At 40.4% G+C, this 22,864-nt stretch overlaps 1 protein-coding gene and 1 long non-coding RNA gene across 4 annotated transcripts in view; one reads left to right on the top strand and one right to left on the bottom strand.

The window, feature by feature from the left end:
• insc (INSC spindle orientation adaptor protein) overlaps nt 1–22,864 on the top strand; it is a 69,099-nt gene that overhangs the window by 43,791 nt on the left and 2,444 nt on the right. For all 3 annotated transcript variants that reach the window (XM_015038127.1, XM_015038129.1, XM_015038128.1), the window contains exons 3-12: nt 3,209–3,575; nt 3,806–3,858; nt 5,987–6,110; nt 6,443–6,556; nt 14,571–14,696; nt 19,323–19,494; nt 19,634–19,812; nt 19,929–19,995; nt 21,133–21,288; nt 22,780–22,856. In XM_015038127.1, coding sequence (XP_014893613.1) covers nt 3,209–3,575; nt 3,806–3,858; nt 5,987–6,110; nt 6,443–6,556; nt 14,571–14,696; nt 19,323–19,494; nt 19,634–19,812; nt 19,929–19,995; nt 21,133–21,288; nt 22,780–22,856 — 1,435 coding nt within the window. The remainder of the gene's footprint in view (nt 1–3,208; nt 3,576–3,805; nt 3,859–5,986; nt 6,111–6,442; nt 6,557–14,570; nt 14,697–19,322; nt 19,495–19,633; nt 19,813–19,928; nt 19,996–21,132; nt 21,289–22,779; nt 22,857–22,864) is intronic.
• LOC106950940 (uncharacterized) lies at nt 12,654–16,181 on the bottom strand. Its single transcript, XR_001425710.1, has 2 exons — nt 16,094–16,181; nt 12,654–13,438 (listed from the first exon to the last, which is right to left on the bottom strand). It is a non-coding gene; the product is annotated as an uncharacterized LOC106950940 (long non-coding RNA).

Here is a 22,864-nt window from a genome sequence, read left to right as displayed (position 1 = left end):
CCGAAAAAATAGACAAAAATAGTAAGAAGCTGTAGCATTTGGGTAGGAACAGGGGGTTTTTTTTTTTGGGGGGGGGGGGGACTGTAGGCAATGAAACTAGAGTACCTGGAGAAAATCTCATGATGAACTCAAGACCAGCTCAGTCTAAGGCTGAAAGAACACTTCTCACCTCTCCATGGTGAGAGGTAAATCCTAAATACCAGACCAAGATTCTTACCCCATGCAGAATTGCTTAAATATGTAAAATGAGTGCTGGTGTATTTGAAGCCTGACAATTGTTTCACTCTTGTTCTGCAAAAAGGCAAGGCTGTAGCTAAGGATCGAGCAGCAGATCAAGAGCACAGTCTGAAGCACAGCAGCAAGAACTAATACAGGACGGGTTTTAGGAAATCTCCGAAAATACTCCAGCATCCAGAGTCTGTAACGGTGCTTAATTAAATACTTTTGAGAAGACCTAAAAGCGGCCGCACACGGCCACTCGCACTCCACCCTAATTGAGTTTGATCACTTCTGCCAAGAAGAAGAAGAAAAGCTTTAAGAGGAAAGCTGTGCCAACCCTTCCCCAAAGAGACCTGAGGCCGGAGCTGCCAAAACGTCCTAAACCAAGTACTTAGCGAAGACACTTATATAAAGTATGTTTATATAAAATGCCACTTCTTGTTAAGATGAGTCTGAGAGACAGTAAACGCTGAGAACCTGCAGCATCTCTCCGCATCCTCTTCAGTTATGATGGCGTCAAATGATCAAACCCTTGTGGGTAGTTTGACTCAAACCATGAGTCACCTCTGTGTGATCGCTCCACGGCAAACCTCGTCAACTGGCATGGTTTACAAGAGTTTAACAATATGAAGCGCAAAAACATCAGAAGGAGTCACAAAACAGAAGTGGGGCTCAGTTTTCTTTGACAACCAGGATCATTCAGGGAGAAATAACTGTTCAGACAGCAACTAAAGGTTGAACCTCATCCATTCTCAGGGGCTTCCATTGTCACTGTGAGGCCATTTACCCCACTTGGTACAACAAGCTCCTTTTAAATGACCCTTGCTCCCCGTAACGCTGCGTCCTTATTTATTCCACTCCACATTCACAGCTTATTGGATCTTTATCTCCTTTCTAGCATTACAGAGATTAAATGAGAATGTTGTTCACCAAAGAACTTTCTGAAACTTCAAGCTGCAGTACGTAACTTTTAGAAACAATGTTTTTATATATATGTATGTATATTTGTTAAAATCGTCACCGTGTTGTCACATAACAACATGAAAAAGATAATCTGTGGGAAAAAAATCTGTGGCGTTTCTCTTCCTCCTTCCTGTTCTCCTACTGCCGTGGCAGACCGTGTCTGGTCAGAAACAACCAATCAGAGTTAGGGGGAGGATCTTAGCGCTGTCAATTGAGCTCATGTACATGCTTCTCAATGTGGTAATAGTAAACAGATAACTTACTGTTATAGACATGTGGCATGTTAATGTTTGCGCACAGCGCTGGGAGGCGAAAAGACGATTTGTGAAAAGACGAACAATTACAAGGAGATATAAAATAAAATAAAACAGACTAAACACCAAGAAAAGCGTTAAAAACATGTATGAAAGTGACAAGATAAGATACCTCATTTCTTCTAAATTTCATACTTTATCATGCTGCTCACAGACGTGTGAAAGAGGGCTCCATTTTGTTCAATGATGATTCATCCTCCTGCCACCAATTTTTGCCGTGTGATGACATGTTTCCAGAGACGGCGTAGCATTACTCAAACGGCGCAGGAAGAGGCCAGTGAGCGAAGGCGGCGAGTATCCATCTTCATTAGAGAACCTCCTCTGTTGACTCAAAGCGGGGCCGGCCGCTGTGGCCATCGATCCAGCTCCTTCCAGGAAGCCTGGGGTTTGCCGTCCCCCTCTAAAGCCTCCGGTCATTAGGGTCAGCGTTGGGAGAGATTGAAGTGGGGGGGAGTGTTTACCTGCTGGAGCTGTCGTCTCACCAAGGAGTTGAGCTAACAAAAACAAAAGCTAGCGAGTATTGACGAAATTGACCTGTGATGCACGCATTGATTGCTGCAGTTTGCGACGGATGTTTATGGTTTCTGCTTTTGATGGAGTTGAGGGGAACAAGCTGCTCATGGCTAGTTATAGTTTGCAACCAAGAACAGTTTGTTTTTCTTTTTTTGTGGTTGGCAACCTTTAGTTCAAAAGGTCCACATTCAGAACAAGTGAGGATGAACTTTGTTTCATTAAACGTCCTTAAAACTTAAGCATTAAAATTAACTTAAAGGGGCAGTATTATGTATTTTCCAGCCTCACAGGACAACAGGACAATCAGGTAACTATGTCAACTTCAGCTGTTATTAAATGCTATAAATATCAAATATGACTTAAAAGAAATTTGACTTAATACTTTAACACCTTGAAATTGGTGCCCCTGTCTGTTTAAAAACTCCTGATGTTTCCGACACTCCATCTTCAGGAAGTCATCATGTTTACAAGTGTTGGTTGGAGCACTGGACTGACAGGTAGCTCCTATAATGAGTCCAGCTGATGCATAGTTTCACCAGGTGTTTGCTAATTGCTGCTGGCTAGTCTGAAGGAACTGAGGGAGGGAGGGGGGGTGAAAGGGAGAGCTGCTCAGAGGCCCAGAGGCGGAAACTAAGAAACTTAGCAGCTGCAGATCTGAGAAGGAGCTTTATCCTCAAAGGTGGACAGAGCAGCCCTCCACTCAGCTCCTTCAGACTAGCCAGCAGCAATTAGCAAACACCTGGTGAAACTGAGAATCTGATGAGCTCATTATAGGAACTTCTCAGTAAAACATTGTTAAAATTGTTGTTAAAGGGTTAATGGAGGAGCCATGTTGTGATGACTTCCTGAAAGCAGAGTTTCAGAAAGAGCAGGAGTTTCTTAAAGAGACAGAGATGTCAAGGTGTTAAATTATGAAATATTTTTTAAGTCATTTTTGATGTCTCCAGCATTTTTATAACAACTGAAGGTAACAAAGGTCCTTGATTATGCTATAAAATGGTATCATGTGCTTGGAAAATACATACCACAGTCCCTTTAAAGAATTTCTCAAACGTACAACAATCAAAACACTTCAGGTCCTTTTTAATGACATTTCAACGTGATGTAAAGCTCAAAAAAGTAAATTCTACATGAAGCTGTCCCATTAAATGTTTTTTTTTTTTAATGTCTCAACAAATATCTTCATTTTTTCCCTCCAGTACCCGCATGCAGACCCTGCAGGTGGACTCAGTCCAGCGGTGGATGGAGGACCTCCGCCACATGACCGAGGTGGAGTGCATGTGCGTCCTTCAGGCCAAGCCCATCGGCGTGGACGAAGACTCCCACCAGGGGGAGCTCATAGTGACGTCCGGGATCGGTGCGGGCGACCACGTGGCCAGGAACAACCTGCAGACGCTCCTCCGCCGGGCGCTGGTGGTCAGCACGGAGCTGGGCAAGATGTTTCAGCGGCTGGAGAAAGGCCGCTGGCAGAGGGTCCACAGCACGGCCGTACGAGCCAACTGCCACGTGCGCTCGCTGGTCCACGAGTACAGTGCCGCCCGGAGCACGCCGCCGGAGATGCAGAAGGTGGGTGAGGGTTGACTTTGGTTTTCCACCAGACACATTGATGAGGATATGATATGAGATTTTAAATACACATTCGCATGTTTTATTATAAAGCAGAGAAACTTCTTTTAAATCCTTCATTTGCCCTCTACTTGGATTGTAGAAAATTGCAAACAGGATTTTTTTTGATATGGCTTTCTTTCTTTTTGAAACACTTCTTTAAATGTTGTTTCTCTTTGCTTCTTTTGCAGTATGAAAAATCACTGCTGGAAAAGTGCATGGAGCTGACTAACATCACAGAGAGGTAACAGACACACAAAAATAAATCTAAGAAAAATAAGAAAAAAGTAGAAAGATCTACATTCTATGAAAAAGACAAATCTTAAATGAACAACACATCAGAAATCAAAATCCAACATGCATTTACTAATTGAAGATGCAAAAAAGGAGAAAACATTTCTTTATCCTTCGTAAAGCTCAAATCCATTTTAAAAAGTACATTTAAAAACAGAAAGTTTGCTTGAAGTGCTGTAAATGCTAAAAAAAATAAATAAAAATAGAAACATGTTAAAACACACGAAACTACAATCGATTTTCAAAAGAGTCAAAAATAGAGCAGAGACAATACAGTAGCACATCCACATGATCAAAAACAATTGAAAAAATAAAATATTTTAATAGACACTTAGAAACAGGAAGTGGTTATTCCTGACGAAAGTTTAAAGGCAGTTCGTTTTAAGGTTTGGGAGCCTCAACAGAAAAATCTTGACCTCCCTGAAAACCCTTTGGCTGCCATGGGGACGCCAGTGTCCCCATTGACCTTATTTGTGACCGTATTTGGGGTGACAGTTAAAGGGTTTAAACTTCTGCCTAGTTTTTGTGGCGACTAAACCACAAGTGGGGCCCATTATTATCCAAGATAAGCCAGACTTGTTCAGTGTTTTCCAACAAAAGTGTCATAAACTTCAAAATATTTCCACTTCTATCAAACTGCAGTTACACCTACCATGGGCCAATTTGGGCTCTAAAGACTAGAACCTCTCCACAAATAACAAATCGAAGACGGACGGTTTAAGTAGCTTAACTCGGCTAATATTACAGGCGGTTTCTTCAAATTCAGTATGAAGCGCCACTTTTAATGACTGCTGCAGTGGAGCGCACTTTAACTGTTCTGACCTGCTGTAAATGTGATCCATAGCCCGACATCGGCTCCTGGCACCGTTTCTGGGAAATCTTAGCCCTCCCATCACGGGCAAAGGGCCTCCGGTTCATTAATATTCTTGGGTTTGTGTGCTTCTTGTTTATTTTTTTAATTTCCCACCTGAGAGTCTGTATTGGAGTTGAAGTTATGAAGGCCACTCTGTTATGATTCAGGACTTCTTCTGAAAACGAGCCGCGGCCGACAATGAGGTCCAACGTTGTGTCTGAAGGTCTGGGGATGAAGTCTGTCTTTTTCTCCCAACACCTTCCTTCTATTTTATTAATCCCTTTATTTTGTCAGAATACAGCCAATGTCTTTGAAAAAATATCTGCTAAAATAAGTGTTACTTTTAACATTCTGATTTCTTTTTTAAGATTTTCAAACATAGAAAATCATTCAACTTTTTTGCAAAAGAGGATTTTCTTCTTCAGGGTGTTGATATTTGTGGAAAACAGCAACAACAAACAAAAGATTGAATGTATATAATTGGTACTTTTAATGTCAATTTTGTGGAAATTGACATTAAATTTCCACAATTTAATGTCAATTAAATTGTGACATTAAATTTAATGTTATTAAATTTAATGTCATGAAATTTAATGACATTAACAGTTTTTCATATTTTTCAATTGAAAAATATGAAAAACTGTTAAACTTTAATTTTTTTATTATGACAGTTCATTATTTGACGGAGCAGTATTGTGTAAAATTAGCTTTTTTGAGTTTACCTCATGTTATTCTCTCACCACAAACATATCTGGAGTGTTGCTTTGATTATTTCATTCATGTTTGAGAAATTCTTTCATTTCCCTGTTAAAGGGTTTAATACAGGAGACATGTTGTGATGACTTTCTGATTTCACAGTCTCAGAAAGAGCAGGAGTTACATAAATAAATATATATACATTTTTTAATAAATGTTACATAGTGCCGCTTTAATGTAAACTATGTAATGTAATGGTTTAATGCATGCAAACTGTCAACTCTTCTTTTTACAGATTTTTTTCACTTGCTGATGATCACTAAAACATGGGATTGAGAAACGTCATCTGCATCTTATAGAAATATAAACTGATGTGTCATGTTAACCAAAGGTCACTTCAAAGTACAAAAAATTAAATAAATAAATAAATAAATAAATAAAATGTGTTTTATATAATTTGGAATCAAACAGTATTTACTTAATTTTCCCCATGACTGTGTGTGAAAATATTTGAACGTTTTTCCTGCAGGTGCCTTCACACAGACGATGAATTCTTCCTTAAATCCATGAGGGAGGCGATCCACGAGATCCTCACCGACGTCAGTGATTCCTTCAGCAACATGATCGACATGGCGCTGGCCAACGAGATCCGGGTCGGTGACTGTTTATTTACCTGCGTTCCAAAGCTTTACCCGTCATGCTGACTTCATAGTGACAGAGTAACTTTAAGCCACAGAGCAGAGAAACAGCAGCAGGAGCTTCATGCCTGCAAGTTAATTACAGGAAAAGCTTGTAGAGACTTGCAGCTGTAACTATGAGTGGTTAAAATGGTTTCCTATGTGTAACACCGAAGAATATGAGGAAGAGAAATATCTAATAAATGTGATTTTAACAAGTCGTACCTTTATTTGAATTCATCCCCTTGTCGTCAGTCTGTTGGCCTTCTGTCACCCAGAGGTGACCTGAAGTCTCTTCTTCCTTGCAGGTTCTGATCAAACAGATCGAGTCGTCAGACTGCGTTCAGACTATCGGCAGCGCCATCAGCAACCTGCTGTCTCTCACCCAGGACGGACCCCAGCTCTGCAGCATCATCGCTAAGGTAGTCCGGATAAACCAGCGCAGCCGATTGGCTGAGCTGCTCAGGGGGGTTTACCCTGATAGGTTGAGATTAGTCTCAGAACTGGGATCTGTGGTGACTCACCGTTAGCGAGTAGCCACCAGTCAGCCCAGAACACAACGCCGCCTCGCTCTTTCAGTACCAGATAAGACGAGACAGACCAGACAGCATGTCTCAAACGACCATTAGTTACCCTGCCTGCTTCTATGATTCCTTCGATAAGACTCATCCTGATGGCCACACACACACACACACACACACACACACACACACACACACACACACACACATATACCTGTGCGCTTCCCTTACAGCCAGATTGCGAGATCAATACTGTCAGCTCCCATTAGCGGTGGACATAGATCACAACTGCAGTTTGCACACATGCCTTTACCTGCCCATCCACTCATATTTAACTCTCTGTGCAGCGCCGCTGACCGAACCGTCAGGTGGGGGGGGGGAGCCCGGCCGCTGGTGGCCGCTAATGAATACCCAATACAAAACATGTCCACCTGCTATCTGAGCTAATTAGCTTCCTGCTGTCTGTCACGCTAGCTCTCTGAAGTACGGATCATCTGCCTCGTGTCGGATCTCTTCGTCACGTTTTAACTTTACTCACCTGCTTGTTCGGGGTTTGTTGGCTGGGAGGGGGCAGAGTAAATCTCCGTCTCTATAGCAGATACTGGCCGGGTGGCGGTCGGTGAATGTTACTGCTTTGAGGAATGCTGGATCGTGAAGCGGAGGTGACACTTCCCAAGGGAAATTTGCTCGGAATATGTGATCAGGAGTTAAGTATTAAACTTTTGTCTTTTACCTTTCTTTTGGTCCTTTTAATCAGTTTTTCTCAAAAACAGATTTTTTAGTTGAATAGCTGCTTCGACAGGATATTTCTTTTTTATAATCAACTTTTTCATCATGTTATTCTCTCATCCAAAAAACATATCTGGAGTGTTGCCTTGATACTTTCATGCATGTTTGAGAAATACTTTAATCTCCTGTGGCAACTCTGTGCTCCTCCAGACTAGCGGCAGCAGCGATTGGCAAACACCTGGTGGAACTCCACGTCTGCTGAGCTCATCGTACAAATTACGTCTTAGTCCGGTTACTCCTAAGAATGGCTGTAAATGACATCAATGGACAGCATAGGGAAGCATTGTTGTCATGACAACTGAAGGAGAAGCATCAGAAAGGGTAGGAGGACAGAGGACCATTTTAAGGCATCAGATGCAAAGTTAAATTCCTTTAATTTATTTTAGATATTTCCATAACAAGTGAAGGTAATGTAGTTACTTGATAGTGCTATAAAATGGAACTGTGGCTAGAAAATATATAACACTGGCCTTTTAAATATGTTTGTGCAGAAACACACTAAAATATGTGTTCTGAATATGAGCAACAAACGAATAAACAACTTTAAATATGGAGAGAAATTCGCCAAAATGTCACACTGATCATCCTTAAATGTCAGAATTGCACTTGTTGCATGTTGGAGCAGCTCTGTTACATTTTAATTATAATTTTGAGGGCAGCGTTGCATATTTGGGTGATTCTTTCCTCTGGTTTTGGATGCTGTGCAGCTGGAAGGAAGTTTACTCTCACTTTTTTTTTATTTCAGTCCAATGCTTTGATGTGTAACTGTAGCAACAAAGTATTTGTTTTTTACAACTCGGAGCAACTTATTAGCATCTCAAAAGCCAGAATAGGACTCAAAAATCCCACCTAGACAGGAATTTAAAGAAAAGCACCAAAGCAAATGAGCAGAGTGTTGTCATCCAGGACATGCTACTATGGGATCATCTCTGCTGGACAATTCAGCTGTTAGCATGTCATACACTGCAAAGACACAAAATCTAAGTTTTTATGTCTAGTTTCTAGTGCAAACCCGTTAGTACATGTAAATTAAGACAAAAATTATTTGTCTTAAATTATTTCTTGCAAGATGTATGAGCTTCTTTTAAATCACTAATTCTTGAATACAAATTAAAAAGGACTAGTTCCATCTATAACAAGACATTTTATTTGTTTTTTGTGAAGAAAAGTGGAACTAGTATTTATGTATCTGAATTATTGACTTTACACGAGCTTATTCATCTTGCTGAAAAGTAACTTTTAAATGTTTTTTTTTGTCTTAATTCAAGTGTGGTACGATATTTACACCGGAAGGTAGAAAATATTCTTGGTAACATTTTGTGTTTTTACAGTGCAACAGTCATACAGGCTGTCATATAGCAACTGTCTTCAGTCAGAGGCCTCTTCACATGTGTTGCAAGACTGACTGCTACCAGAGATCCTCCCTCCCCACAGCACAACCCTTCACAGCAACTCTTTGAAGTTACGATATTCAGTTTTCATTTGGGACAAATAAAGAATTTTTGAATTTTACTGAATTGAGTTATTAGAAGACACGAAGTCAAGGCTTTGCTGCCCAGACGTTTCTGACTGCATAGAGCATGCCAGCCCACCATGTGGTCCCTGCTTCAAACAAGCCGTTTGTTCAGCGTCGCGTCATCTCTAAGGAAATTACTTAAACTCTCACTGACAAGGTTTCTGCTTGTAAATCTTGTTCTAAATCACCTCTTTTCCTGCCAGCGAGCTCAGCGGAGCAGAGAGGGAATGATTCATAAAACTATGAGACGGAAACAAATTACACGCAGTGTGGGCCCGTATAGCTGGGGAGACACGGATGGAGACGCATGAAGTGTGAGCAGAAAAGTCCTCCGAGGGATCCATTTAGCGAATGAGGGTGAAATGGGTGGAAGAGACGGGGAAGTAGCGAACGAGAAGCCCAGCAATCTGTGAAAAGTGGGAGATGCTCAGAGGGAGAGAGAGAGAGAAGCAAAAGATATTTCCTCTAAAACCAGCCATCGTCTGGCTTTATAGTAGCAGAAATGATCACTTTTTCGGTGATATATGGGGCCACATTGCAGATTTGCTGCTGGAGTTCAGAAATATTTCCAACACATCCACTTAGATTGTTTTACCTTAATTAGAAAAAGGACAGTGAAAGGAGGGGCGGGGGTAAGGAGAAGAAGAATACGAGTCAGAGCGAAACTGGCAAGAAACCAAACTATAAACTGTAAGCTAGATAGGATTTACAGTTCTGGTCAGAAGTTTACACGCACTCATCATCGACATAAATATCCTAACAATTTTGAGCTCCTTAATAACGGCAGTGGTCCTAAAAGAGTGAGTAAAGTTCAGTTATTTTGATAGCATGCATTTCCATTCACAGAAATGCACTGGGAATAATTATTTGATGCCTTTCTGAGGAGTTTTCTCTGGGACTAAAGTCTGGAGATTAGATTGGTGTCTTTGTGATGTTAATCTGATAGATCTGGAGCGAAGGTGTTACTCGTTTATTGTGTTTGAGGTTGTGACGTTAGAAACATCAATCTCCAGGGTAGTTCCTCTTCTGCATGAAGCAATCTGATATCTGACGAGAAAACCATGAACAAGTCTCATTTTGAGTTTTTTACAGATTCTGAAAGTGTGGATTCTTAGCTTTCTGATGACATCAAATCAAAAATTAAGACGATATGACCATTTAAATGTTGGCACTTTGCAAACAGGACAGGCCTCAAAGTTCCAGAAGAATTGTCCTCAAACCACCTGTTGGTGTTAGCAAAGACTTTTCATTTACATTACTTTATATTAATCCCACCCCCAACATTGACTGTCAACTGGTACAATTGGGAAGTCATGCTAGTTGAAGGCATGCAGAGAAAAGGTGTGTCTGGTTATAAAAATATATATTTTTAGATGTTTTCTGCTTTTGTTCCATTTTCCAACAAGGCTGTGAGTTTATGTTTCAAGATGGAGACGTTTCAAGACGTTGCCTTTGTACAACATGTTAGACAATGTTTTCTTTCAGCATGATGCCCATTGAAAACTTCATGGTTTTTCCACCAAGTATTGATTTCTGAACTCTTCGTGAGTTAAAATATTAATGATGTTTCTAAATGGATATGAACTTGTTTTCTTTGCAGTATTTGCGGTCTGAAAGCACTGCATCTTTTTCATTATTTTGACCATTTCTCATTTTCTGCTAATAAATACTTACTTAATGTTTGCTTGAAATTTTGGAGACATGTCAGTAGTTCATAGAATAAAAGAACAATATTCATTTACTCAAACATATATCTATAAAAAGTAAAATCACAGAAACTGATCATGGTAAGTGGTCTCTTAATTTTTTCCAGAGCTGTATGTCGGATACAATTGTATAAAAAACATTTCTGTAACTTGATGTCTGACTCAACGTACTTTTCAGTTTATACTGACTTGATTTCAGTGATTTTATGTCCAAAACAACCCATAACATCTGATGCCTTTTCTCTTTAGTGCAGTTATTTTCAGTGGGGATTTGGTGATAGCTTGACTCCAGACAGGCGTCTGCTGATTGTTACGGTACTCACAGGAACTGTAGACCTTTGATCACCCTGGAGATGATTGTTGCCTCAGTCTTTACTATTTTGGCCCTTCTCTGATCCATTAAACTGGTCGTTTTTCATTTTCTTCCATGCCTTTTTGGTTTTGGCTACCAATCTAAAGCCTCTGACATCACTGCAGTCGTCTGAAACAACCAACTAGACCTCAATGTTTCAATATTAATGCCTTACAACCAGGATGTAGAACATCTGCTGCCTTCGTCCCTAAAACACAGCGTGCTGTTTGGACACCTGCTCTTTCACATAATCCGGTTGTACAGAATCATCTCCATGCACCTTGAGACGGCTGAGTCTGTTAGTTCCCCATTACTCCTCCACAGCTGGTAGGAAATTATTTGAAATGTTGGAATATGATTTTAACCAGAAACAGTAAACCGATCTGGGTAGTGATGTGGATCTGGTTTTCTCATGTACACCACTACATATACATACATTACCACTAATGTATGGGTAAAAGCCCAAATAGCAAGTCATACCTCGAACACATGGGTTTTATAGCAATCCACAAGACTCTGGTGTAACTCCAGCTGGGATGTGTTCCTTTCAATTTGATTGGCTTCCTGGCAAGGCATTGGCTTTAAAGCATGGCTCAAACAAATTTAAAGAGGCTGCAGGTCAGCGTTTTGGGAAGACCATTGCGTCCTATTTCTGTTGGAATCTTTAATTTTGATGAAGAAATTTGAACCGTCGGACCCAAACTGTTCCCCCCCCCTTCAAATGAAACGAATCCTTTAAGCTGGACTGAACTCTGCAGCTGCTAACAGGAACAAGCCAAAACTTTTCCTCAGAATAGATTTAGCTGCTTCCTCCATGCAGCTGCAAGTTAAGCAAGAAAAAAATGTGATTTAGAGGAGACCAAGAGCCAGGCCTTTCAACTCAACGGGGGCGGAAAGAGTTTTTCAAAGTGAGGCAACTGTGAAGCATGGTGATGCTTGGTGTGTTACTGTCAGTGATGCCTGTGCCCGGTTTAGAATGAGTGGCATAATAATAATGAAAACAATAATATGATAATGGCGGTAAAAAGTGTCTTTGCAGCTATACTAATCAGCCACAACCAGAGCTCATCATGATTGATTTGTGAAAGCAATTAAAACGGTACAACATTCAAGGGGTGAATACTTTTCACAGGCACCTTATATCTTGAATATTGTGTGGATAAAATTACATGAAATATAATTCAATTTGTGCACCTTTATTTGTCTTTTTGCAAATCACCATCTGCATAATCTATGAGAATGAAGTCATATGAAAATAAAGTTATAAAGTTACGAGAATAAAGTCAAATTATGAGATTTTTCTTGTAATGTATTAAAATGTTAATATGATTTTATTATGGCTTTGTTCTCATTGTTACAACTTTATTCTAGTATCACTTTGACTTTGTTCTTTTCACTTTATTTTTTATATTTTTTATAATTTTATAGTAATCAGCCACAATGGGGGGGGGGAAATCATATAAAATCCATTTACTTGCTAATTATGCTTGGACCAAAATGAACATCTCAAATATAATCAGCAAAAGATAAAAGTAAATCTATTTGGAAAGAAAAGTTTTCCACCTTTTATACACACTAAAAAATAAAACGAGTCCTTTTCAGATCCAGCTGGTCGTATTTTTACTACTTTTTTTTTTTTTTTTTTAATATCTTCTGATTTTGTAGCGAAACAACAGGGACAAGCCTGAGCATCCTGAATCAGAAGCCTGAGCTTTTCTACAGCGTGTGTGACGGCGGCGACAGTCCTGCCAGGTAACGCAGAGCGGGACTGCGTAGGCAGCGAACAGGGAAGAGCGGTCAGGCTGGAGGGCAGGATGATTAACCACTCCAAGCCTCAGCAGCACGGCCCAGCACAACACGAGACATGCCAGTCCAGCATAATGGCCTTATTAGGATAATGGTGGTAGTTACAGGCTTCGTCTTCCTCCAGGTAATTCCAGCCGTGTGCACGGGGGAATACAATTCAGTCGCTCCCAATCCGTTTCGACAGAGGGACGCTTTCGCACCGAACACGGAACGAGTGAAGAAGCTATTTTTGTTTGTTTACACCAAGCAAAAGAGAAAATGCCCGCTATTACGGACTTGCAAATCTATTTTATTATTTTTTTTTTTTCTCAGCTAGCTGGTTTCCATTCATGGGACGTGCATAGTTTCACTTGTTTCAGCTGACATCAGAAATTGCAGGTGGGATTTGAGAGGTTCTGCAGCTGGCGGGCTCGCAGAGAGGAGCCGGCCAAATCCGCTGGTCATCTCAGGTCCCTTGGACTCTCCAGGGCCGAGAGCGACGCTGCTGGCTCTGGAATCCGGGTAGCAAGGAGCAATTTGACGTGTCATTTTGTCCAATTATGCACGTCCACAGGACAAAAGCGGACGGTGACGTGTGGCGTCTCATTTTGTTACGAGAAAGTGTGACGTTGGCTCTGGAGAGGAGGAGACATTTAGTTTGAGTTTGAGGCTGAAAGTTTACCCTCTACTAGCAGCACCTGTTATATAACGCTGAATATTACTTTTATACTAAGAAAAGATTTAAAAGAACAAAATATAATTACAAAATTAAAGTCAGATTATTAAAAAAAATTAGGTCGTACGAGAATAAAGTCGAAATATGAAAGTAAAGTCAAAATAAAATGAGAACAAAGTCATAACAATACAAGAATAATGTCATTATATGTGAATAAAGTCATAATATTACAACAATAAAGTCATATGAGAATAAAGCCAAAATAATATGAGAATGAAGTCATAATATCGCGAAAATAAAGTTTTTATTCCCGCGATACAGTTTACTCTATAGTATACTTGTAACACAGAGGCCACTTTTCTTAGTTTCTCTTCAAGATGGGAACGACAAAAGAACATGAAGAAAATCAGATATTCACTAATTCTCATACGTCAGGAAATGCCAACCAAACAAAGCTGATTTCTGGGTTTTCTATCAGTGACTCAGTCAGAAACCAAACCGTCTGGAGTTTTATTCGAGGTTGCAGGTTGGAAAGAGACCGTGGTGTGAGGCCGGCGTCTCTTCAGGTTAACACATCCAGACAGCTGCTACCCAGGCCGCGTGGGAATATCCTTCGTTCTGAATCTGAAGCATCACGCAAAGTCGCATCCTGAATGCAGCACAATAGGACGCTTGTTCTCTACAGCCCCCTCACAGCAGATCAGCTGGCAGGTTTGCAGAAGATAGAATGGGAAATTCACTGCAGGGCAGTAACTACAAAGTCCATAGACCTGAATGAAGCAGTGAGTGTTTTCATTAGTGGGTCGTCTGTTTACAGACTAAAACAATCTTCTCTCTAGGACATTTTATAAACTTCCCAATGACCGCAGGAGATAAGCACCAATGAAAAATAATTCTGACAATGAATGAAACGTAACCTTATGATTATGAGTAACATATTTTATCGTTGCCATCTCATTGATTACTGCAGCTGATAATCAATTACTTCAATACGCATGCAGGTTCAGTTTCATGAAGCGATTGGCCCTGAGTCTTAACAACAGTCTTTCTTGACAGCTGTAGATGAAATGGTGTTTTCCATTTGCATACAGGAAGGAGCTGTGGTGGCCCTGTTCAAGATCTGCAGGCAGGACCGCTTCAGAGACCTCTACGCTCACGCTCTGAGAACGGTGGCTTCCATCTGCTGCGTGGAAGAGGGCATCAACCAGCTGGATAAGGTACATCTATCTCTAACACACAGTTTCCTTTATCCGCTTGTGAAGAACATCTTCTCCATCTGTTTTATGGCGTGTTCAAAAGAATGAAGTCTGAGTGACTTCAAACCCAAACTCTACTCTACACTACATATCTTCCACTTATTCAAGACAGCGTCATGGGAGTAACATTTCTCTCATTTCTCTCTTCAGTTTCTTATGAATCTCATGGTAATCCTAGGTCAGGTGGTATTGAGGGAAGTCTAAATCTGTGGAATATGTTCAGAAATCTTCCAAAGGGCATTAACTCTGACTCCTTTCGATCTCACTGGATCTCCCGCTGGATGATGACACTCCTACCCTTAACTCTACAGATGGATGAGGCCACCCTACAAAGGAATGGAGTAATATTTCGAGTGCTTCAATCCAGGATTTCATTCTTTCAGTCATGTTGTATCTTTCATGACCATAAGTTAGGGGTAGCTTATATTTTTTAGCTCAGTTATGTGAGTATCACTGCCTCTCCACACTTATATTGAAACCATCCTAGCGTACGCTAAAGGTCATTGCTGGAAGACATCAACAGAACTACCTCATCTGCAAAACGTAAAGCTAGATAGAAAGATACGGGTCGAAAGGATGTTTTGGGCTTCTGATCCACTTTGCCTCATGCTATAGAAAATGGTTATGGGCACGCCTTGGTGTAAGCAAGTTGAGATGTCACTGTTGCATCCAACCTTTGTCTCACGCCTCCCTTCAGTACTTTCATATTTGTAGTCATTTGACTTTCTGAGAATGAATTTCCTAATGCGTTTTATGAAACCCTGCTGTGTAACTTTCAGACAATGAGAAAGACAACATCTGCAATATGATGACTAGATGAAGTGAATGTCTGTTTACATGACTCCTGGTCAGGCCCTGTAGGACTTATTCATGAGGTCATTAGTTAGAGCTTCTGAATGCTAAGCTGACAGGTCAAACACCAAGACCGTACTGAGCTGAATTGTCCAACCCTGTTGGCGTTTGAGCATGCAAAGCAAAGAGGGCGTGGCAGGCAGAGAGAAAGCTAATGAGACATCCCTTATTGTCTGTCCTCCTTCATTCTCTGCGGAGAATACGACCAAAAATAAACAGCAGCCGAGCCGGAGAGACGAAACGCAACATGATCCCGGCAAATAATGATGCCGCAGCGGTGTCTGTTGGTGGAAAGAGCAGCTGGTAATGGCAGGAGTTATCCAACTGTGAAGACGCTTTGTCGCGAAGCAAAGTCCGCCCTGGATTAGCAAGCCATTCCCAAAGGGGGAGCTGTCAGGCGGGTCTGAGCTACGGAGCGCTACCTGCCGATCGCTCAGGCTTGAGAAAGACACCTGTCTGTGTTGAGCTAGGAAAGACGCAGGTGTAGAGAAAACTCCAGCACTTACTGCCGTCATTACGATGCTACATTGTGGAAGGTTCCTCATTGATAAGGGATGAAGTAGAAAGGAAGATGGTGGTGTTTGGTTTGGAAGTTTTAAGCGATGTGGACTTACCAAACACCAGCTGTGTTGCTATGGTTACACTCTGTTTCTGGTTTCAAGGTGTACCAACACAAACATTTTTCATCATGGTGTAGTCCTTTTAATGGCATGCCAGAGGAAGTGTCAGAGTGACATCACAGCCCCACCCCCACCTGTTGCTGAGGACTACCAGTTAGCCGACAGAAGATGGCTGCTGGGCTTACAAGAAAGAGAAATATGCATGTTTTGTAAAATAGTTTAAAAACAGACAGTAATTATTTGGAAAATAAAGGCATGTTTGCTTTCAAAGTGCTTTACATAATCATAAAAAAATCACATAGTCATCAATTATGAAGCAAGATATAAACATTACATTTAGTCAAATGCCATCATCAGAATTACTGATCAAGTTCCAGTTATTATGAGTGGCAAGGTGAGTCTTTAGCCTTTATTTAGAGGAACTCAGTGTTCCGGTAGTTCTGCAGTTTGCTGGAAGTTTGTTCCAGATCTGTGCTGCATAGAAGCTGACAGCTGCATGTTTGGGTCTGGTTCTGGAGATGCACAGCAGACCAGAACCAGAAGACCTGAGAGGTCTGGAAGTTTGTTACCATGAAAACAGGTTTTTAAGGTATTTTGGTACTAAGGCAATAAGTGATTTTTAAACTAACATACAAAATATCCTTTTGTCTGCAGTTATTTCTCAAGTATCTGTTGAAAACAAACATTACCTAAGTTGACTAAGTGAAAATTGCTGCATTACTTTTCATATCCTGTGTATATTGTCACAGACTGAAGCAGGCAGGAGCATATTTTGTTAAAGTCAAAGGCCTGCAGCTACAACACAAACTTTTTTCTAAGATAATAACATCAAAACATAAAAATATGTTTTGTCTTTGTTATTTCCTGATGCCAAGCTCCCAGGTTTACGTTGCGCCAACTTTCTTCTAACTTATCTGGCACGTCTGACGGTTATGTAAAGACGACTGGGCGAACAGATTAATGCAGAAACATTTACTGTCCTGTAAGCGAGGAGCTGGGGGGAACATCCAGTTTTACGAAGGAGAAGGGAGGAGGGTGGTCCTGTTGGCGGTGGGGTTTAGGGGGATGATGAAACCGTAGATAAACGTGGGCGTGGAGAGCGAACGGTTCCACGTCAGTGGGCCGCTGTCGCGCGGCGCTGCTGACGTCCGCAGAGACAAAAATAGGAAGTTGTCCTGTGAAGCTCGGCGGGCTGATGCTCGTCTGCAGATAAGACTGACAGGTGTGGAAGGCTGAGAGCTGACAGCCGGCTCCACTTGAGATGTTTGTTGGTAAACTTTCAGTTTTCAGGCATATCTGGTTGGAGGCTGAGCTCCCAGCAGCTTCTGGTTCATTCTGTTCCCAGATGAGAAATGTGACTGCTGCTGGGACCACAGCAGTGTCAGACACAGCTAATTAATATGCAAAGCTAATTAGTTTTTCCCACACGTGTGCAGGTTAACCCCCTCCAAAAAATGCATTTTAGTTTATTCTGCTGTGTTTTGCAGTGTGTATTCATTCCAACATTTACATCCACGCAGAAACAGTTTATCATTGAGGTCTAATACAGGCGCAGGTTAACAGATGTTTGCTGGTGCGCTTTAAACTGAACAACAGTGCCCCCTGGTGGATGACCGGTCCTAAAGCATGACAGCCTCGGGAATCGGCTCTCTGTAGGGATTCCTAAACTGTTCCTTATCATGGCTCCCGAAAAAGGATTAGCTTCTGGAAGCTAAGCCCATTTCCAAACCCACAGACAATGCTACAAAATATGCAAAGAAACATCAACTTTTAGAACGTTTCTTCTCAGTTTTATTCACTATTGAATAATTATTATATTTGTTTAACAAAAATGCTGCCTCATACTTTCTGATTTTAGATGGTTTTTGCAGCAGTGTGAGAAACTTTTTTTGTGAGAAACTTGTCCGTTTTGAAGCTGCTAGCTTGAAGAGCAAAGCAGCTTAGTAAATTTGACTGGGAGCCAATCAGAAACATGAGCATAGAAAATAACACTTCATTAACTTATTTTAACTTATATTTTATAATAATGACTTATAAAACTTAGAAAAAAAAACTTTTTAAAAAATCGAATTAATATATTTCTTGTGTTGTTTTTATTTTATTTTTGGAGTTTAAAAAAAATTGCTTTAACTTATCTTTCCTCTAGCATTCTGAGGCCTCCACAGCGCCCCATGGTGGCCAGAGTCGCTACTTTGAAAGATACTGCTCTAGCATCACTCATGAAAGTAAATGCTGAACTTTGCTAAAAGTATCTTTTCACAATCTTCCGTGTATTTCATGGGATTTAATAAAGTTTAGTCTGAAGTGTTGCTCAGAACCTTGTTGCTGTTCACATGTTGGTCCAGTAATTGGTTTTAAAGTCTAGACCTGTTGATTAGTTGAAAGTTTTTAGGATGACCGTCCGCAAATGAACAGTGGGTTTCGATTTGGTTTCTTTAACCTGAAACCTCAACAGTGAAGGTGTTGCTGCAGGAATGCTTGTTTTAAAGAGGCAGTATTGCATAAAATCGACTTTGTTGAGCTTCATATCATGTTATAATGTTATTGTCTCATCAAAAACGTACCTGGAGTGTTCCCTTGATTTTTTCATGGCTATTTGAGCGAACCGCTAATCTCCATGATAACCACTGATACCATTGCAACTGTGGCTGTCCAAAACGCCTGGGCGGACCTCGCTCTGCCTTCAAGGAGCCTCTGTTTCCAAGCTTCAGAGTTTTCACCTCACACATCAGCCCTCCCCCCGCGACTCCTTCAGACTAGCTAGCAGCAATTAGCAAACACCAGCTGAGCTAATTATAGGAGCTTCCTCTCAGTGCAACGCTGGTTGTGAAAGGGTTAATAGAGGAGCCATTTTGTGATGACTTCCTGAAGGTGGAGTTTTAGAAAGAGTTTCTTAAAAAGACAGAGGCCCAATTTAAGAGCGTTAAATTACTAAGTCAGATTAATTTCTTTTAAGTCACAATTGGTAAATGCAAGACTTTTTAAGAAGTCAAGGTAACAGCTTCTTGATTGTGCTACAAAAATGATCAGATGTTGCTGGAAAACACATAACGCTGCCCCTTAAGAGGCCAGTTTCCCACTAACCTAGTTAGGTGTGTTTGTGACCGACCTGCAGGTGGACGGGATCCTGTGCCTGGCAGACATCTTGACCGATGAGAGCAGTGTGGAGGCTGCCCGGGCCGAGGCTGCGGCCGTGGTGGCCCAGATCACTTCACCCCACCACACCTCCACCCAGCACCTGGCCAGCTTCCTGGAGAGCATGCACGACATCGTCACAGCGCTCATCAGTGAGTGGTGACGCCAAAAACAATCTGCATCAACAAAACTTTCTGTTAATAATAAAAAATGTCTATTTGTTTCCCAACAATTTGTTGCAGCAAATGTTGTCTTGTGGAGACTTAAATAGGTTGCTGTTTCCTCTCCCAGAGCTGTGCGAGAGCGCCTCCTGTGGCGAAGTGTTCCTCCTGGCCTCTGCGGCCTTGGCCAACATCACATTCTTCGACAGCATGGCGTGTGAGATCCTGCTGCAGCTGAACGCCATCCACATCCTGCTGCAGGCCTGCAAGGACCGCCAGAGGGTGGACACGCCCTACTCCAAAGACCAGGTGCTGGAAGCAGCCGAAACGGGCCCCAGCACACACACACACACACCCATATACACGCACACAGACACACACACTATTTACTCATCTTTTTTCTTTTTGCATCACTTCAACTTCAGGTGGTGACAATTTTGGCAAATCTTTCTGTTTTGGAGTCGTGTGCTTCTGAAGTCTTGCAAGAGCAAGGTAATCAGATTTACTGCTGCGGTTTCTCATTTTTGTTTACCATGTTTTTATTTTTTTGTTATTGTAGACCTGGACCACAAATCACTTGTATCAGTGAATCTAATTTTTGGTTTCTGAAGATTTAAATTTTGGAACCAATTCATTTCTTGGGTTTTCATAGTTCATTGTGATGTCAGGGCGGCCATCTTGTTTGACAAGCATGTTCCACAGCTTCTGTTTATTTGAACTTTGAATTCAGGTGAATTTTTCAACAGAACGTTAGGCTAATATTTTTAACTTTAATTACGAGAATAAAGTCATAATATTACAGTTGTATAACAATGTCAAAATAATACTGGAATAAAGTTTTAATATTACCAGAATAAATTTAAAATGAAAATCTTGTAGTAAAAAACTAAAAAGTAAAAATGGGTCACCGTTGCATCTTTGATAATGTTCTCACTGCATAAGTAATTCCCTCTTAGTAAACGTTCTCAAATCAAAAGTTTAAGAACTTTTCTATGAATTTTTCTGTGTGAAATTAAATTTTTGTAACAAACGGAGAATTTCTTTGGGATTCATTTTATATGCATCTCTGCTGTCATTCAGCATGTTGTCGTTTTCCTAAAAAAAATGGCCCAAGTTGTTTCTTTTTTACTTACAGTTTTTTCTACAAAAATAATCATCACCTTCTTATTATGAAAAGATCATTCCGGCAAAAATAAAATCACTTTTGGCAAAAAATGAGTTAGGCTGTTATTTTAGTAAAGTGATGATATTAAAATATGGAAGTAAATATTAAACCCTCCTGCAAAAAATTGTATAAAAAAAATATGTGCTAAAACATTCACATAAGCTGAATGAATGGAGTGTAGTTATTTTTTATTCCACCAGAGGGCAGCATCTAGTTATCTTTGGGAGTTTGCCTGACAAGCGTTTGAGTATTAGTTAGTAACTCATCTATTATTATATTTGTTCTGCTCATAAATTATTTATAAATAACCAACTTCAAGCGACCTGAAGCATTCCTTATGTTTTGGGGATTGATTATTTTCCAAACTGCTCCCTATTATTACCGTTTTCAAAGTCTTTCTGCTGAGTAAAAGTGATGCTTCTGTTCTTTCTAAACGAGTCATCGTGTTTTTTCTCCTTCATCAGGAATAGAGAGGCTGCTGCTGCTGCTGGGGGAGAAACCGTCGTCCTCCAACCCGTCAGAGGTGGCTGCCTGCGAGCGCGTCCAGCAGAAAGCTGCGGTCACTCTGGCCCGGCTGAGCAGAGACCCCGATGTGGCCCAGACCGCCATCCAGCTGAAAGGTGAAAGGTCACGCCGCATTGGTTCTGCTCCTCCTTTAAAAAATAAAAACAGTAGAAAATTAAGTATTTAAAAAAGCAGAATTAAAAATGGCAACTGCTCTCTGAGTCCAGGGCTAATGACAAACTTCAATGTTTTAAAAAAGAAAGGCACAATCAGTGAAAGAAACAAAGAGCTATGTAAACTAAGGCAAATGTGCAAAGATGCTTTTAAATGTTCCTCTTTTGTCACACACATTAGCTAGTTATTATGCTCCATTTATAAAAACAAAAGCAAAAAAAGCTGACTCATCTATGACTTATCACAATTATGACTTCCTGTCGAGTTTTTATTTTTTTCCTTCATGGTATAAATCAGTTTCGGTATCTTGGTAAACCGTGTGCTTTAGCCTTCATGTATCAGTTTGAGTTTGTTTGAATAAGAAAATTCACAATTAATTCAAACATGTGCACTCAGTTCTTGTTTTAAAAAAAGTCATCAAATATGTTTGTTGAAAGTCAGTAAATATTGTGAACAGAATAGTTCAAAAGTGTTTAATGTGATATTCATCACTAGCTACATTTCCATTACAAATGAGCACAAAACTTGTTAATATAACACAATTTTGCAATTGCGTTGTTTCTGTTAAATAAGAAACACAAGTAAAATTGTGAATTAGCTTGTTCACATAAGTCAATAAAAAACACGCAGAGCCGTCATCCTCGAGCTACTTCCTCTCTTCTTCTTTGTCGTGTCCACCAGTAGTAACATCCTGTTGTTGATCACCTGACTCGTGATGCAGTAAAAAGTGTTTCTGTTGCAGTTTTGTGGAATATACTAAACTCGATACCGCTAAACAACCACCTCATCATAGCACAAAAATATTTTATTGAAAGACAGTTATTTTTTAAAACACAGACATAAGTCACAAATGTATTTGATAACTCTGTACCAGTACATCACACTTGTGACCAATAGCGTCACAAGCTAACAAATATGTATAAACAACACAACTTTAATTTGCTCAGTTTAATTAGGAGTATCGCAGAAAATCGAAAATAAATGATAGAGAAACTGAAACTATCTTGCTCAAACATGTAAATATAAACAGCAACAAACCTTCTTTTAAATGGTTCAGAAAGTGCAATTAGGAATTACAAACATAACGTAAAATAAATAATAAATTATGACGTCGCTCAGCGTACAAAACATAGAATTAGAGTGAATAGATCTGCCCTTGTGGATTGGCCACATTGTCACCGATATCGATGTATGATTTTTGTCAATATTGGGACCAATACAGATTTTGATACTGGACCGGTATGTCTCTAATGGAAATACAATTAGTGAACATAAAACTTCTGACCTGCTCTGAATGTCTGGTTTTATTTAAATCCTGTCCATTAGAAATGATAACAGACAAAACAAGCCACAGTGTTTCATGTCATTCTTAAGAGCTATATTCTTAGAAGTGAACGTGTGTGTGTGTGTGTGTGTGTCTCCACTGTGTTTAGCTGTCCCTCGTCTCATTGAGCTGTGCCGCTCCCCCACAGAGAGAAATAACAGTGACTCCGTTCTGGTGGCCTGCCTGGTAGGTGG

The sequence above is a fragment of the Poecilia latipinna genome, unplaced genomic scaffold (assembly GCF_001443285.1).
Source record: "Poecilia latipinna isolate Pla-1442-1.1 unplaced genomic scaffold, P_latipinna-1.0 Scaffold430, whole genome shotgun sequence".
NCBI lineage: Eukaryota > Metazoa > Chordata > Actinopteri > Cyprinodontiformes > Poeciliidae > Poecilia > Poecilia latipinna.
This window is presented reverse-complemented; position numbering and strand designations above follow the sequence as displayed.